The sequence below is a fragment of the Atractosteus spatula genome, chromosome 1 (genome assembly GCF_055471065.1).
Source record: "Atractosteus spatula isolate fAtrSpa1 chromosome 1, fAtrSpa1.hap1, whole genome shotgun sequence".
Classification (NCBI taxonomy): Eukaryota; Metazoa; Chordata; class Actinopteri; order Semionotiformes; family Lepisosteidae; genus Atractosteus; species Atractosteus spatula.
The window spans coordinates 9,576,046-9,594,713 of NC_142706.1; the positions used below are offsets into that span (position 1 = coordinate 9,576,046).

At 34.5% G+C, this 18,668-nt stretch overlaps 1 protein-coding gene across 1 annotated transcript in view; it reads left to right on the top strand.

The window, feature by feature from the left end:
• LOC148840567 (phospholipid-transporting ATPase ABCA1) overlaps positions 1–18,668 on the top strand; it is a 300,212-nt gene that overhangs the window by 70,660 nt on the left and 210,884 nt on the right. The window contains exons 10-13 of the mRNA XM_088932095.1: positions 1,914–2,030; positions 9,271–9,468; positions 12,407–12,612; positions 13,879–14,055. Coding sequence (XP_088788221.1) covers positions 1,914–2,030; positions 9,271–9,468; positions 12,407–12,612; positions 13,879–14,055 — 698 coding nt within the window. The remainder of the gene's footprint in view (positions 1–1,913; positions 2,031–9,270; positions 9,469–12,406; positions 12,613–13,878; positions 14,056–18,668) is intronic.

Genomic DNA, 18,668 nt, shown 5'->3' on the forward strand with positions numbered 1-18,668 from the left:
AAAGTCTAAAGGTCCGGATTTGGTAGCATATCCTTTTGAGGCAATAACTGCATGAAAACTGCAATCCATTGAGCTCACCCATATCTGTGCCCCTATCTGTGCAATTATTTGTGATACTGAACCTTTCTGGAGATACCTGTGTTCTTGCATGTTTTCTAAGATGCTCTGAATTCAAACTTTTCAAAATGTAAAATGCTCAGTTGGATTACAAACTGGATGCTCAGTTGGATTACAAACTTGACAAGTTATATTATGGGTGATTGTCTTGCTGCATGTTGAAGCAGCACCTTTTATCTATGGACGCATTTTGTTTCCGTAAACTTCAGAATCTGTTTTTCTGTAGCCATCGTTATTTACATAATCAATAAAGAAATGTGGACCAATTCCAGATGCAACCATACATGTTTTACCTCCAAGCTTCACAGATGAGGTGATGTTCTTCGGAGCATCTGCAGTTTCTCACATTTTAACCTTTCACCTTAAAGTGTAAGCTGTTCAATAAGTATCAAACTTTTATTTAAGCAGACAAAATGTTTCTGTAAACCTCTGAATTTATTCTTCAGCTACCATTTCATGTCATATTGAAATATTTTTTTTCAAGCAGAGAACTAAATCTTAAAACATCTTGCCATTGTGAAAATAAAAGTGACCATATCATCAAAATGAAATACATTTTTAAACTAATACCCTGAAATGTATGAGTGTTTGTTTCAAATCAACATTAATAGATGTATGACACTGGAAAAAGCCTAATCATCCTTTAGGGAGATGAATGCATCATTGAACCTGGCATTTTCACAAATATCCTCCAAGATTTTTTTTTCTAACAGTAGCTTGTCTCATGATATTTAGTTCATGTTAATCACTGGTTTGACTGAATAAGCAGAAACTCAGGTATTTGAGGTGGGAACTGAGTGCTATACAAAATCTCAAAATATCAGTTTTATTTCAGCTTCAGCTCACGGTGTAGCCAGACTCTTTTCTGATGGTTTGTGTACATTTTCATGTTCTGTTGTAAACAACATAAGTATTTACATAAGACACTACAGGCCAAAAGAAATTGCTTTCCTTTGGGATCAGTACAAGTAACAGTCTATGCTCCTAGCCCTGTCTGACATTAAAAATCTAGACAACATACTGAATGCTTTCAAATTTCAAAAGTCCAGTGGTCACAGTTTATTCTGTACTAACAACATCAAAGTTCAATGTGACATCAAAGCTGAGGATTGCTAGAGAATTCTTTAAAATGTGTTCCTTCAGAGATTGTGTCTTTTTTAACATTCAGACAGAGAGACAGAACCTAGTATCAATCTTAGCTTAGGTATCAAATGGATTTCAAACAAAAATCATCTATCTTAGACACCCTTGCAAATATACAGTACATTTGAGTTTGTATGAATGTTAAATAAAATTTGTTGAAATTTTGATGGCGCTGACAACATTTTTCTTGGTACTAAAATTACTCAAAACAAAATGTAACCTAAAAATGTATTTTTTAATAGGGTTTTAGTTGCGGCTGCAGTTGCTTATAATAAGAAGAAAATAAGTAAGGTTACAGGGAAGAGGATGACATTTGTTATGACCATTAGGGGTACAAGATTTTTCAGTGTAAAATACAGTGAGTCAGTGGCATATTCAAAACATGAACCAGTAACCTCCTAGATAGATACCAAGCCCATTTATTCAAATATTTTACCATCTATCTGACTTTTATTTATCTTCATAGTAAACTATTAGAAAGGTCTGAGAAGCCTATTTTGTAGAATGAATTAAAAAAATAGAATACCCTGTAATTTTGTCTTTCCTGGGAGGGTAGTGGAAAGATTTGTGAATTTGGACACTCTAGCTCAAGAAGCTAAACTGTTTATATTGTATGTACATACTGTAATTTAATGTCTTGTCCTTTGTTTCAGGCCAACAGTACATTCTATACACTAGGAATGCTAAAAAAGATTGGTGAAGCCTGGGAAGTACATGGACCATTAATTTGGAAGTTTTTGCAGAACAGCACTCAAATCAATTCACTCAGGGTAAATACATCTATTTCTGTACGCTTGGTGAAAAAGTAGTATACTTGTTTATACAGTAGTATGTGTTACATTTACTATAGCAAATGTCACAAAGTAATCATAATATACAGTAGTAGTTGATTTCTTCTGAATTAAATCATTTTTACAGATTGCTTGCATGAAAGACTTAAATCAATTATTTATTGAGGTTTCTTTTCCAATGTTGTTTTTACAAAACAATGAACAATTGTCAATGAACGTCTGTGCAAATATTTAGGTTTTTATCAGCTAAAACGTTGCATATTAAATACACTGTTTATATGCACTTACTAAGCTTGCTAACTGTGCTTAGGGCAGTACTCAAATGCACTGGATAGAACTAAAGCAACAGAATTATGTTGTTTCTTAGAATCTGAAACCTTTCTTAAGTAGACATAATTCAAATAAATTAACATTGCTGTCTATGTGGTCAGTCAGACCCTCAACTTCTTTTTCCATACTTATACCTTATGAACCAATAAAAAGAAAAAATAAAGCACAATAAGCAAATGAATACCAAAGTAGTAGTGGTTCTGCTTTTTATCTGTAGTTCCCTTTCAATTGAATTGTCCAAAGGTTCAATTAATACAAATCAGTGGATTCCATTTGGACATTTAGAAAGTGGTACAGTTAGCTTTGTAAGGTTCTATGCATACAGAAAATGCTCAAAGGCTTTATCCAAATAATCAATTTTCATTTAATTTCAATAGTTATTCAAATAATGATGCAATGTCAAAGTAATGCGATGAATCAAAACACGCTTTTGCAGTATTTTAGGTATCTACTGTACATGTCTTGGATTGCAACAAATTGGCCTCAGGCTCTTTTTCCTCACAATTCTCAGTAACTGTTTTTTCTCCCCCTACCAGTATTATTCACTGGGATTCACAAATACAAGACGTAGAAAAAAACATAAGTACAAACCTATTAAACTTCTATTGTTCCAACAGTCTAGTCCTGGAAATTGACAGATTTAGTCACAGTATTAAAAGCAGGCTTTTATTGTTACATTACGATACTTTCAGAAAATACTGTATATTCAGTCAGAATCATATTGGCACTGTATAGTTATGCAGAAAGCTCCACATTGAATCTTCAGTCTGTAAATAACTTTGATACTATATGTCTGAGACATGTTTTGAAAGTGTGAGGGATGGGATTATTACCTTGTAATGGAAATGGAAATAAGTGCAGGGTACAATCAATTTTAGTGACTAATGGAAAACTAAGACAAAGGTCATTGTCTTGATGCCTGTTTTTTTCTTTAATAGAATGTTCCTGTAGATTAAATAGAACATAAATAGATCTGGGATTTTTTTGTGGTGTCCAAGAAAATATACTGGAAAACCTTTCTTAAGGTAGTTAATGATTTGCTGATGGGTTCTGACTGTGGGCAACTTAATATTCTTCTTCTTGACTGGATGTGGCTGTAGAATGCAATGCCACATCACCTTAGATAAAAACATCTGCCCACTGAATACATGTACAGTAAATGTAAGGTAACAGAAAATTAACATATTCACAAACTTTAGTTATAAATCCTCACCTGAGTGACTGGCTTTTAATGACATGCTTGATTTAGAGATTCAAGTTGATACCTAAAATAAAATCTAAGTGATATCCATTGTCACATTAGTCTAATTTATTGCCAGATTTTATTTACTGTATATATTATTAGTATTCAAAGTGAGTAACCTCAGAGTCGGGATCTATAAAACCTCATGAAATAAGATTCTGCAGGACCAGGGTTGAAGAATCATGGTGTATAAACTCAGTATAGAGTAATAAGTATGCATTCTACCTATACTGCTCTGCTGTTGATTGATGGATGACAGCAGATTGCAGTGACAACACTGTGGACTGGAAATTTCTGGGTTTAAATCTCAGGTGAGACAGTGATGCTGTATCCTTGAGGTACCCACATTGTTCCAGTAAAATAGTTCCTGTACAAATAGATGCAAATGTAAATCTCTGATATGATAAAAGCATCAGCCAATAAACTTGTAGTAGTAGCTACAAGTACTTTTTGAAAGCAAATTCAGTTGTTCTCCTACTAATGGTCTCTATTGCTCCTCTTCTGTGTTGTTTCACAAAAATATTATCAGCTATCTGGGATTCTTTTGGGACTTTGAATATCCATGTTATCCAAGTTTCTGCTCTGAAGTGACTGATATGTCGAAAAAGAGCTGAGCACCTTTGAGAACACCTTCAGCCAGGCACAGGACTGCCCCACCTCCTGTGTTAGTGGCTTTGAAAGTTTACCTCTCAGTCCAATACAAAACCAACTGCTGAGGCAAGAACAATATTTTTAATTCCCTTGTGTTTTGCTGGCTTATTTGCCTGGAAATACAGCAAACTGTGCATAGAATCATTTGTTCATTAATGTAGAGCTTTGTATATACTGAAAGAGCTCTCTGAAATCTGAATTTCATGTTGGTTTTGAGTAACTTTCAATGTTCTCAAATACTTGCTGTCAATGTGCTATCCAATATATAGAATTTCCATGACTTCACTTTTTTTAATGTTGGATAATTATTAATTCAGTTTTATTACATAAAAAACCTATGGTAGGCAATGCTCTACTCTGTTGTTATCTGTGTCTGCCATCTCATGCCTGTACTGCATCACCTTAACTGCCTTAATAACCACCTCAACATCATCAGCAAAGATGTTTTGAGTTCATAGAAAAAAAAAACTTTTGTGGGGTGTTACACAGGTCAATACTTTAAAGTACATTAAATATTCAGTACACAATTGTTTGTGCAAAATGAGCTAATGGAACTGACTGTACACAGTTTGAATATGTACATATTAACACTTGGTTAATGTCATCTGGCATTCATTACTTATGGGGTGATAAAGCATGTCAGCACATCCACAGGTATAATTACAGTAATTGCAGTAAAATAAACTGGTTGAGAGCAGACCCTTGCAGAAATGCCAAATCTGAGCACAAAGGGATTGCTAATTAATTGATGATTTTTTACTGTGATGGCTGCAGGTACTGTATAACATTGACACTCCAGTATTTGGTTGCCTGTAGTACCACAAATTCAAAATGGCCTCATGCCTTCACATGAACTCAGAAAGTTTATTTGTATAGTACACCTTAAACTAATACAGTATATTCTATAGTTGAGTTTTTTGCAATGCATGACATACTACAGTATATTCATGAAAAGTTGTGTGCAAATGTATTAATTTATTTTAAAAATGTAACTATATACAGAAATTTTTGCATATGTAAATGAAATCTTGTCGCAACTTTAGAAAAAAGTGTAAGACTTGAAAAAAGTGGATATCACAAATATAAACCTGTCCAAAGGAATTGCAAATTTTTCATAAGCATGAAGGAATTACTACAGCAGCATTGATTGCTTCAGTAAAATGCTTAACTGTATAAATGGCTACAAAGTCCCTTTGGATAAAAGCACCAGCCACATACAGTACAGTACATTCAAAATAATAATAATTTGAGTAATCACTGCCCTAACCCTTAGTCTTATACACAATGATTTACAGTTTTCTGAGATAGTTTGTTTACTTCAATCTTGATTTTCCACATTTCCCCAGGGTACACAATGAATGCTATTTTTTTCAGATTCTTAACCACTAGAACCACACTAATTTTAAAATTATCGTATTATTCATGTAACGAACAGTTCTATCCGGACCCTATGCGGACGACACGATCCAGGGAAAAGTGAAGAAAACACGGGGGAAAAAGTAATACAGGATACGGGGATGAAAACAGGGGGCGTGTCCTTTGTGTGCTGGTGTTCGGGGGAGGTGTGGCCGAGGCAAACAATCCAGGGGAAAGTCCAAGGGGGAATCCAAATGGAGGAAAAAGTCCAAAACCAGGGGGTCCGTCCAAGACAAACAAGATTTAAAAATGGGAACAGGGTCGGAACCGGCACGGGAATGGGAACGGGAATGGGAGAGGGAACGGGAATGGGAACAGGAACGGGAACAGGAACCTTAACGGGACCAGGCGCTTCCAGGTCCCGGACTTGCCTGGTACAGAAACCAGAGCAGAGCGCGGATTAACGTCAGCATCTGGCTTTTAAGGGAGGATGGAAGGAGGCTAGAACAAGGGGCAGGTGCACAAAATCAGGTCAGAAGTGAAAGAGCCGGAGCCCCCTTAAGGGGGAGGGACTACAATCGTGACAGTATGCCCCTCCTGTTCAGGGTGGCTCCGAAGCCCTGAAAAAAAAAAAAGGAAAAAAAACAAAACCTAATGGAGTCCGGGCTGCCAGAGTGCCAGAAGTGAAAGAGCCGGAGCGCCCTTAAGGGGGAAGGACTACAACCGTGACAATTCAAAGTATGGCAACCTTTTCCCTATAGAATACCTATTAATTCTTATATTTATGTTCGCACTTTTGAATTGCACACATAATTCCCTTTAATACCCTAGTTAGAAATTTTCTATTATTCTTCATTTAGAGCTTCTTCCAATCTGACCGTTAAGACAACATTCTGATGTTGTCAGGCTGTTTTCTTTTCTTTGAACTACAGTTGCAGCATGTGTAGAGTCGATATTACATTTGGATGACAGGTAAGGTTTATCAAAATTAAATACAAAGTAGTGTGGTCGTGGTGACGAGGAGCTTGGTTTATCTGGGCTTTGTTAAGATATTTTAGCAGTGCTCCAGCACTATCGACTTATATTTCTAATCATTCAAAATATTTTTTATTCATTTTTTTAGTTTAAACCCCCATCCCATCTATAATAAATACAATACTAGCAAAAAACAAAAACTTTTCCCTCCCCTTTCCACCATCATCCCCACTAGTACTCTAGTACCAGTAAATCTGTAACTCTTTTTTAGATTTTTTGGAGTTTTTGCAGGAATTGAACCTCTTTGACTATAAAGGTGTTCAGGCTGAGCATTCAATTTTTTATTACAAATATTCACTTTAAAAATGAAAAAATGGAGCATCACTGAAATAGGATGAAGATATTTGCAAGATGCTATATAACAATATACTGTACAGTACTGTATCATCTATGTAGAGTATGTTGAGTGATACAATATTTACTGTTGGATATTAATAACAATAATCAGGGTAAAGTAGTGCATTCAAAATTTCAGCTAGTAGTTAAAGACAAAGTGAGTTTAGAGACAAGCTTGGTAAGAAGGAAGATAGAAAGGTTGTTTGTGCCTAAATAAAACAGAAATTGAAGAGACATTGAAAGTGCTCTGGGAATGATGTTAAAAATGTTGTAATAGGCCTCTGGGACATGTTCAGAGTTCATGTATACTAAGTATGAACCAAAGTGTGAATGTTTTTCCCTGCTTGAACATTCTGTATAAACCAACAACTAAAAATGTTTATTTATAGCAGACTGAAAAAAGGTATATAGATGTAAAGGTAGTGTTGTTGTAACAAGGATTATTTTTAAAAATCAAATCTGATCTTTTTCTTATCCTTAAATATTAGAAACAGCATTGTCAGTAAAATTGAATAGTTGCTAATATGTTCGATTAATAACATTTTAGTTTTATAAGTTTAATACACCACCTTGTAAAATCCCAAATTAATTAAAATAACTCAGCAGTTCCAATTTCCATGCAACTGTATCCTATAATGATCAAATTGCAATTTTTGATTCTCTGAGTTTAGGTTATTATAATTCAAATTTAATGGGTCATTTAAAGCCGTACCCATATTCTATAGCGTCAGTGGAGTTGCCAATAGTTCTTTTAATTTTCACATTCAATACACAATAATTGAGATCAATTTACATCATCTTATGTCAGGAACTGTGCAGTGAACTATTTGTCCCTTAGATAGACTGTATATAGGAAAGTGGCTCTTAGATATTAGCAGAACTAGTTATAAATGCCGCTTAGACCCATATGGCATTCATAAAATGGTAAAAATCCAGAATTGAGTTTCAAGGTATAAGGAGTGCTGGTGGAAATCTCTTTTCCACGTGATGGAAATCAAATTAAAATGACTTTTGTTATCTTTGTTAATGCTCATCCATTTAACAGACGTTTTGACAGAGCAATGCACTTACCTGACCCAAAAAGATTTACATATTAGAATTAAGATTTACTTCACTGTTTCTTCAAGTACAAATATAACTTTAAAGTAACTCAAGATAATATTATCTTTGAAATACAGTATGTGTTTTCTTTTTAAATAGTCCAAAATACCTTTGCAAATTACTTTGCTGATGGGGTGCAGACATAAAGGGAGATTAATTGAAAAAATAAAATATTCACACAGCCAAAATGCTGTTATCAGAGTTATCAAAAGCTTTTGCAAGTTTATCAACCTTTCATTAAGTTCAACTGATCCAAATATTTTTTTTTAAATTTATCATGAATTTTCAATATCTGATTTTGTGTTTAAAAATATTGTAAACTGCGTCTTTCCGTGAAAAGTTTTATTGTTCAGAGATGAATATTAATAAACTGTGAAAAAATAATTATATACTGTATACATATGATTATTTAACTTGATTACAAAAGCTTACAGAGCAGCTGGCCAAATATTGTTAATACATTGTTTTTTTATCTTCAATCTACAGTACATTTATGATGCGGGTTCCAGGGTAAATCATTCTTTCAAACTCTCCATTATAACAACTAATGGAATTAGATGAACACTTTATTAATATACCATTCTTACCTCAATTGCTATTTTCTTATTTTAGAATTCTATTTGGTGCACAGACCATAGCTGCATTCTAAATAAAATATATTAAAATCCAGTATCCTTATTCATGAGTCTTTCAGTAATAATTCTCTTCATTAGAGGGCATTCCAATTTACGTGTTTAACAGTTTGCATTAATGGCTATAATTTTAGGCTTATTTCCATTTATATTAACAGATTCTTTAAAAATTGATTGTTGCTTTGAAATCAACTATACAGTATGTGTTTGTGTACAGTGCTAACATTAGATGCATGTACATTTGTAGTCCTTGCTCTTCCCCTGTAGCAAATCAGGGAAGATAAAAAATTGATTGGGTGTGAGTGTGTGTTTAAGGGGAGGGGGTTCTTATCAACTGGAAGGTTGCAGTGCAACAGTGACATCTAGCTTAATCTTTTTTCTTTCGTTCAGAGAAAAAGATGTAAGCATTTCAAATAAGATGACGATCACAACTAAAACAACCTGTCAGCATCAAAATGATATATTGCACATTTTTCTCTCTTTTTCTTGTTTTGTCTGCAGTGATTACTTAAAAGACATGTTTGTCCCCCAACAGGCCTTGCTGAATAACCCAGCAGTAGCGGCAATAGTAAATCTCCAGCTGCGTGGCTCGGGATGGACAGCTGAACAGCTTTCAAACTTCCTATACAATGGTTCCCCAGAAACAAGACCTACTGGAATGCCTGCCTATGACTGGAGAGATGCCTTTAACTACACCAGTGAAGTCCTACGCAGACTGACTCAGTTTATAGGGGTCTGTTTTTTTCTCATACAAATTTCTCATAATATTTTGGATCCCCCTCATTACAAAATATTATTTAAGACATACAGTAACTGGTTAGATTTCTTAAGAAATAAGTGCTATTGCTGCTAATGCTGAAGTTACATACAGTATTTTACCAAGTCTTTGCCATTTTGATTGCTGAGTCCCATTTCTGACTAAGGCCTTCTGATGCAGAAATACGTAATGAAATTGACTTACCCTCTTTAATTGTCTTCTGGTTCTGTGAGGTTGGTGGTATATGACAGACTGGTTCTGAAAAACAGTATATATAGTCTGGTTATCTAGTAAATTTTGAGACAAAGATCTTTTTCACCTTTCATTTTTTTTTCATTTTCATCCTGCACTATATTGTACATATATACAGGGGTTTTAAATCTATATAAATTATTGAAAATATGAGACCCATTTGGCCATGTTAGACGCAAAGATATAAACACATTCCACCTTGCATATACTGCAAGACAAGGACCCACAGTCAGCTGAGTAGCTCTTATTAGAGATCATCAGTGTTTATACAGAGTTTGAACAGCTTGATATGCAGATAGAGTAGGTACTGTACCACTACACTTTCATTCTGTGATTAAAACACTGTGTGCAATAAGAAAGTTGTAGCATTTTCTTGAAGGATTCCAGCTTCAACATATGTTGGCAGTTTGTTCCAGACACCCAATGCTGTTAAAAGAAGAGGTTATTACAAATAAGTTAGTCCAGATGTTATTCCTACTGTAAATATACTGTCTATTAGTTTGCACTTGGGAGCTTGGATCCTTGTTTTACCGCTGAAGTAGGAGGGACTCATAGTCTTCTCAATCAAAAAAAGAAACTAAACAGATTTACTAAATTTTCTGTAAGAATAGAAGCTTTTTATGTAATATAATCATATTTCTATTTGTGAATTATATAATTAAAATGAAAATAGATTACTTTTATACAGTTCATAATGATTATCATATTACCCAAATAAGGTATTTCCTCAAGTTTAAAGTTATTAAGCAATAGGGGTCCATGTCCAGAAGCTTCTGTATGGTTCTGTGTTCAACCAGAAAAGAAACCTGTTGAGTCCAGGTTGTGCCCTGTAGCTTGGGCATCACTGGTCCTAATACCATCCTTGTCATAACTGTGTTTACCCAGGTACCACTATAGAGCTTCCCAGATCTTTTTAGATGGGCTTGATTTGCACTGCACCACTCCAGTAACAGAACTATACCAACACTACTCCTGTACTGCCACTGTAGTACTTCCAGCATAAAAAATACTGTAGCTAATGGAACTGATTGTGCACATTTATGGAAAAAAGTCCTTAACCCCCTGACTCTACAACAGCAGTGAAATGAGGTTTATAGCAGTGATGTGTGCTGATTAAGAGTCATTCCAAATTTGTCTGCATATTAAAAGCAAGAGGTGAATCCAAATTTTTAAAAAAGACAGCTTAATGTCCAATTAAATGTCCAATTTCACATTATAACCTACTGTAGGATGAACCTAGGGAGTTAGCAAGAGTAGAATTATGAATCCGAAAATTGTTTATCTTGTAGTAATGAAAAGTAATTTATTGTATGCTTTAATACTGTACTTTATTCTTATTTGAGTTAGCTCTTCACTATTCATATTAACCCATAAAAGATTTAATGGTGTATATGATGGTACAGTGTCACACACTGTATACAAACAGTAGTTTTGATGTGTATCATTTTCTAAAAGATTTTGTTTTTAAATTACATAAAAAATATTTTTACAGGTTTGGTAAACATGTTTTGCTTCATTAGGTGTTAGTTTGTTAGAAGCAATTTAACTAATATCACCCTGGGGCCTGACCTGACATATTGAAGCCTTGGACTCTTTCTGTTAGCCTCCAGGCTGTTATTGACACGCACAATATATCATAATAAAACAAGGTAAAGGATAATGATCAAAGGGAAAAATATAATGAAATTCATCATGAGGATTTAGGCCTAAATTTATTACAATGATCTTGGATAGGGAATAGACCTTAGTCTTCTAATGAGCATTAATTTTAAGTGGGGCTGCTTTTCTGAAGCTGGATTTACAAGTTAATAATAATTCTGCAGAAAGGAAGCAATTAAGATTCTCATAAAATATCTGTCAGTTTTAGAATTTCCAATTCAAAATGTGACTTTAGTTTCAAGCAAAGTTGAAACTGAATACTATGAAGACTTTTATATCATGGTGTGGTAATAAATGTGGTTGAAATCCAGTCTCCCTCATAAACAATATTTTTTACAGCAAAAAAAATACCTGATATTCAGAATTAAGAATGAAAAATATAAATTGCAATGATCAACTTTGTAAAGGGAAATTAATCCAAACATGGTGACTACATTTGAGCTCTGGAAGAACCAAATGACACTAAAATTGAGCTCTGAATTAATATCTTTTTAAAAGAAATCTTGAGTACCTGCTGTGCTAAATTGTATTTAAATAATGTGACAAAATGTCCTCTGTGGATCTTTTTGATAAATGAGAGGGAAGGTCTACAGCCAGTGATTAGTCTCTAGGGAACAAATTTCCTCCGTAAAAGTAAAATCAGTTGAAGATCATGCTGGTTGATATTTACCTCCAAAACTGAGATGTAGAGTATTCTAAACTTCTAACCATTGGGTTCAAATAAAACATTGAAGGCTTTAAAGTGCTGATGACAGTAATAGGAACTTCTAAGACTTTAAATTGTGTAACTGCATTTATCAGCAAGAACACTAGACACAGTTGTTTCCCTGGCTTCTTTCAAGAAATGGCAGGATGAGTCCCACAGTTCAAATAGTTTACTAACTACTGTATATAATTGCTAACTACCAAATGGAATTGATGGGCTGAATGCTCTTCTTTCTGTTGTAACTTTTCATATGTTCTCTAATAAATTCTTAAAAGGTTATGGATGTATTTCTTACAGTGCCTGGTCCTAGACAAATTTGAGGCAGTCCCCAGTGAAGCAAATTTAGTTGAAAGGTCCATGAAGTTGATTCAACAAAAGAAGTTCTGGGCTGGGATTGTTTTTGAGGACATCAATCCTACAGCCAGCCAGCCTCCTCATTTTGTGAAGTACAAAATCAGGATGGACATTGATGAAGTTGAGAGGACACATAAAGTGAAGGACAGGTATGTAAATGAATGTTACACAAACTTGATACAGTACATACAGTAAATGCTAGTGACTCCCTACACTTTAAAAGAATCATATGAAAAACAGATATATATACATTTTTTAGATGTATATATTTAAAGAACTTTCAAATAAAAAACGTTTGAAAAAGTCTGACAAAAAGTTTGACAAAAAGTTTGACAAAGCATTTTTTTATTTCAAGCGTTGCTTTATGAATTTCACTTTTGATATTTTGTATCATAATGCACATAACACCTGTGCAGGCATGAGTGTATCTGTATATGCTATTTTGTGAGTTTGAAAACAGTCACATAATACCTAGGCTGACACTGAAGTAATGATGTCCCCAGGAATCCTGAGTTCCTGGTGGCACAGTCTGAAAGATTGTACTGCCAACAATGCATATTATGTCTGACCAGTAAATAGGAAGCATTAGCAACCATAGACACCTTTGAAATCAGAAAAGAAGGTAGTTGTCACAAACACTGCCATACCACCATCAGATGCCACAGATCACTGAACCGAAAGGTATTTGAGAACACATACTGTACTGAACATGTTCACTGACATCAAACATTTGATGAGAACAAGATCCTTGATTTTTTGTACTTCAAAAGACGGATGTAATAAAGAAACCAGACAGTATAGTACTCAAGACAATCTGTAGCATATCTGTCTAAATATACTCAACATAGACTGAGAGTATCTGTGGTCTATAGTCCGTTGTTTCTATAAGAGACTCAGCATGTTTTTTTTTGTGGTCTTCCATTAAAATCAAGGAATTCAAAGCATATAACAATAGAGCCAAACACAAGCTAGTAAACTTCAAGTAAATGCGAGTGCCTACTGTATATACAGTATATATAGCAACAGAAAGAACCAGAACTCAATGAAAAAAAGCTCTTTTAAGAATGGGGAGATTTTTTAAAATGTGTTTACAGTTTTATTTTTGTCTTTTAAATATATATATAAATATTAATACCGTACATACAACATTGGTATTCCTTCTGTAAGGATGAATTTGTTTTAAAGTATATAGAGGTATATTTGAAAAGCACTTTAAATTTAGGTCTGAATGAATTTCTCTGGGCTGCTAACAGTAAGATCCGTATTGTGTGTATTGTGTCCATAAATTAAAAGTAATTTGTCACTTGCAGGGGAGAAGAAGCAACAAAAGCCTTCATCAGCTACAATGTGAATTGTGTGTTCCAAGAAACTCCCATTCTCCCATTGCTGACAATGATTTGTGTTTCTCTAATAAGGTTATGGGCTCCTGGGGCTCGTGACAATTCCTATAACGACTTGCGTTATATATGGGGAGGATTCGCCTATCTGCAGGACATGATGGACCAGGGCATTATACGAGCACACACATCTAAATCCCAACCACTTGGCGTATTTGTTCAGCAAATGCCGTATCCCTGCTATGTGAATGATGTGTGAGTACAAAGCTTTTATCTGTCTCAATGTGATTATAAGGAGAAGAAAACATTACTGCAATAAAAATGTACTCACTCAGGGAGATGCCACCCATCAGCACTGTGGTCTTGAGTAATGTTCTTATCAGTCACTTACCCCTGCAAATTTCCCAGTGGAATTTTGGGCAAACACTGATTTATTTTATTTTTTACTGAGCTTCCTAAGTGAAAGTGGCAAGCTTAGTCACTGTTCAGGAAGAAAAATAGAAAAAAAAACATTAAATGTTAAAATCTTCTTGCTTTGATTTTTTAACTACGTATGTTAAGATCCTGTGACCTAAAATGACTTGTTTAGGTGCTTCTGAGATCTGAAGAACGAGCCTGTTTCACAATTTCTTAGTTATATTCAAGTAACAGAACTTGCGACTGTCTTATTAAATATGCTCTGTTCTAAAAGAAATTGAAAATGCCCAACAAGGATGTTTATCTTTAGAGAGTTGGATTTTGGTTATGGCTATTTAAACTCCCAATTATGATACACGACATTGAATAAGTATATTTTGCAATTATGGAATTATGTGCAACTTATTCATGCCACTGAAACAAATGGTTGTCACATCCTGAATTCTTAGCTGCTGCTAAAAAATAGCTTGGCGAAAAAAAAGTCTATGAGATAATGCAAATGATAAGTGGCAAAATATCAAAAGGCCAATGTTTTATTGTACTAGTATATTTTACTGTGGCAGCAGCCATATCACCCTGCAGCTCACAACTGGCAACCCACTGCAGCTAAGCAGGTGTAAGCCTGATCAGTACCTGGATGGTAGACCTCCTGGGAAAACTAAGGTTGCTGCTGGAAGAGGTGTTAGTGGGGCCAGCAGGGGGTGCTCATCCTGTAGTCTGTGTGGCTCCTAATGCCCCAGTATAGTGAAAGGGACACTATACTGTTTCAACGCTCAATGGAAAGTAAAGGGCATAACAAGGCACTGAAAGACATCATGGCCATCCACTGCAACCAAGGAAGTCTCCAGTCGTGACAGCTACTTGTACCACTGGACCCAGGCTTCTGAGTTAGAGAGAGTGGGACGGCCCCAGTGCAACAGCTTTCCCACTTCGAAAAGCTCTTGAGCACAGGTTTCTTCATGCAGCTCATCTTTCAAACAGATGAACTGCGCAAAGTACAACCGTCATCGTCAGACACGATGGACAACCATCATTTTACTATATTTTCAGAATAGGCTTTGTTTTCATTTTTTTACCTATCTTTTGGCAGACGTTTAGTGTTTTTGCAATTAAACTAAACAGAAACTTTTTGTAAGGTTTTATCAAGTTGAAGGTATGCTCAAGGTTTCTTAATTTTACAGATGATAATGATGCAAGAAAAGGTATTTAACTCAGTTCTTAAGAAGTATGGCTGCTGTAAGCTGTTTTTTTGGTGTAACAGATAATAACCCCCAAATATTTTTAAAGGCATTAAAATGTTACAAATGCTATTGATTCCAAAACTCATTTGAGTATTTTGAATTATTTAGTGTTTTGAGTGCAGATTTGTTTTCAACTTTATTACAGTATATAGATAATAGAAAAATAGAAAAACAAGTTGTGCTCCAACTATATAGGAAACATACAGCTTTTTATATGCCTATTAATATCATTGCCATTGCTAGGCATCACCATAACACATGGAGTGCTTAATGTCTGTTGATTATAGATTTATACTGTATATATATACCTGGAGGACAAAAAGTTAAAAGGGCTGTGTATGATACGCAATGTGTACTTACAGTATAATCTCAAACAACCACTTTTTTATGAACATGCATAAAAAATAGACAATTAATATTTTCCATGATCAGTTGCCCTGAAAATCAGAATTGACTTTCATCATAATAGGCCCTATTGTTTTAATCTACCATTTATGTCTTGACTATCTTATATGGTGTACATAAATTACTACACAGACATATTCAAATTGAATAGCAATTTTTTTCAAAATATACACTGCAAAATTGACAATAAATATTCAAATAACTATACGAGTAACCTTTTACAAAGTTCAACAATAATTCATTACCATATTGATTATGAAATAATTGAGATAATTTGAAAATAGCTTTGTAACTCACAACTTAATTACTTTCACAACGAGAATGATTAACAACTATGACCATCAATCTGTAAAGTTACATTAAAGGGTGTTAACTGTTCTAAATCAATCAATGGTGAAGACATAGTATATCTAGTAAAAGTATAAGAAAGTACACTTTTGTTAAAATTTGTATAAGCTCATTATAGAGGCAAAATACACTCTAAACCTTAGAGACTGAGGCAAAGATTTATCAAATCTGAAAGATTAAATATTTGTAAAGGATAAGGCATAGATCCAGGTGCAAGTGTCTTTTGAAAAAAGAATACTCGCACTCAGAATAACCACAAAATCACAGTGCAAAAGTTGTTAATATAAATAAAACCACACTGCCGCTGAGTGAGAAACTCACTGTACCCAGTAACATTGCACTGCATCTCCTTTTGATATTAGCGAGTGAGCCTCATTTTTCTGCTGTATATGCTTCATATTTAACCATGTGAAATACGCATTTCATACTTATTTCTTATAGAAACCAGTTTGTACTCTGGTCATAGCAATGAAATGTCCTTATCTTGATCTTTCCTATTTCAAGATCCTAACAGTGTTCCCTTTTAATTAATTCTCCATATTGTGAGAAATATTTAAATGATGAATGTGTCTCAATATTTCCCATTTTGTATTTCCTCCTGCATGCAAATCTCTGCACTCTTCTTTTTTCAGTGTCACCTGTCAGATTTTTTTTGTATTTTAGCTAAATCTCTGCATATTTGAAGTTTGTAATAATATAAGAATCCAGATTGGTAATATAAATTAAGTGCAATGGTCCTAGTATAGATCTTTATGGCACTCCACTACAGTAGTTACCCACACTTGAGAATTCACCCCTTTATTTGTATTATATATTTTGAAATTGTTGTTTTTTTGCCTTAAAGTGTTGTGCAATTAATAAAATAAGGAAATAAGGCTGATCTCTCTTTACTACTGTATGTCATTTGAAGAGCTATAACAACTGATTTTAGTAATTCATCTGTCTCATGAATTAAATATTCACTAAGTGACTGCCCTTTCAGTGAAGAGCTAAATATCACCAAAAGCATTTATATTAATCATTCTCAGAATAATCTAAACTAAATAATCATTGTGTGCTGATCTCTTAGGCAACAAAATGAGACTTACAACCTAAACTAAAAAAAATATATTATAACTTTATTTGACCGTTAAAATAGCTGTGTTAAAGTGGTTATGGCCTGACTTCCACACTCACTAAAAGCTAAAGATTAATAATCACACAAGATGAATGGGAGCCATAAACACAGCAATACCCCTGATCCTTGTGTCATGCACTCTTTGCCTTACATAGCCATTTGGGTAAATTATTAACAGCTGTTATTTCATTCATAAATAATTTAAAGTGGCACTGGATTGGAAGATGGCTAAGATGCAGAAAAGCGTGAGGCAGAAGACCTTTCTGATATTTATTTTGATCAAGAGTTTCATGCTTGAACCAGCGGAGAGAAAGAGCATCTTTGTGCATTCAGATGTTCACTTAGTAAACAGACATATGCATTTGTCAGCTTCGAAAAAGGCCTAATCTGAATTTAAAATGTAATTTAGGTACTAGGGAATTTTAAACGTTGTTAAATCATGCCTCATTAACAATTTAAAGTCTGTGCACTTTACTAGGGGAAAAAAATCACAATGAAAATATCAACAAATAAAATTGAAGTATCAAAATTATATAGATATATGTGCAATTATACTAAAAACTAGATTGACAGAATTGTTATTTTCTTCCTGTAAAATGTGGCATTGAGAATAACTAACTATAATACCAAGAAAATTCCAGGATATTGATATTCTGCATTTGTAAATAGAACATTCAGACTATGTGAAGTATTTTCTTGTTCTTGTTTTCATCTGATGTTTCAGATGAGAATATTTTAATTGTCCCTCTTTACTAAAGGTTATTATTGTGCAACCATAAGCTTTATTTTTGCAGCCATGGCTTCATTTAGCAGCCATATCACCCTTTAACTCACAACTGGCAACCCACTGAAGCTAAGCAGGTGTGAGCCTGGTCAGTACCTGGATGAACCAAATTTCCCATTGGCCCATACCAATCATGGCCTCCTAATAAACACCATCTATGAATTGGCTACATCATTGTGTTCTCCTCCCCACTAATAGCTGATGTGTGGTGAGCGTTCTGGTGCACTATGGCTGTCGTTGCATCATCTAGGTGAATGTGCACATTCGTGGTGGTGGAGGGGAGTCCCCATTACCCATAAAGCACTTTGAGTGGAGTGTCCAGAAAAGCACTATATAAGTGTAAACAATTATTATTATTCTGTGTTAAATTAGAGGGTTATGTGTACAGATCCAGCCATTCAAAATGAGTGGGGTATGCTGCGTTAAAACGCAGTGGACGCTGTGCAACATACCATATTTTTAAAATAGGATAATAGTATCCAGAAATACCTTGTAAAACCACCAGGTGGTTAACGTCTTATGTACAGCATTTGAGCTGTTGCCAGAAATCCCTGTC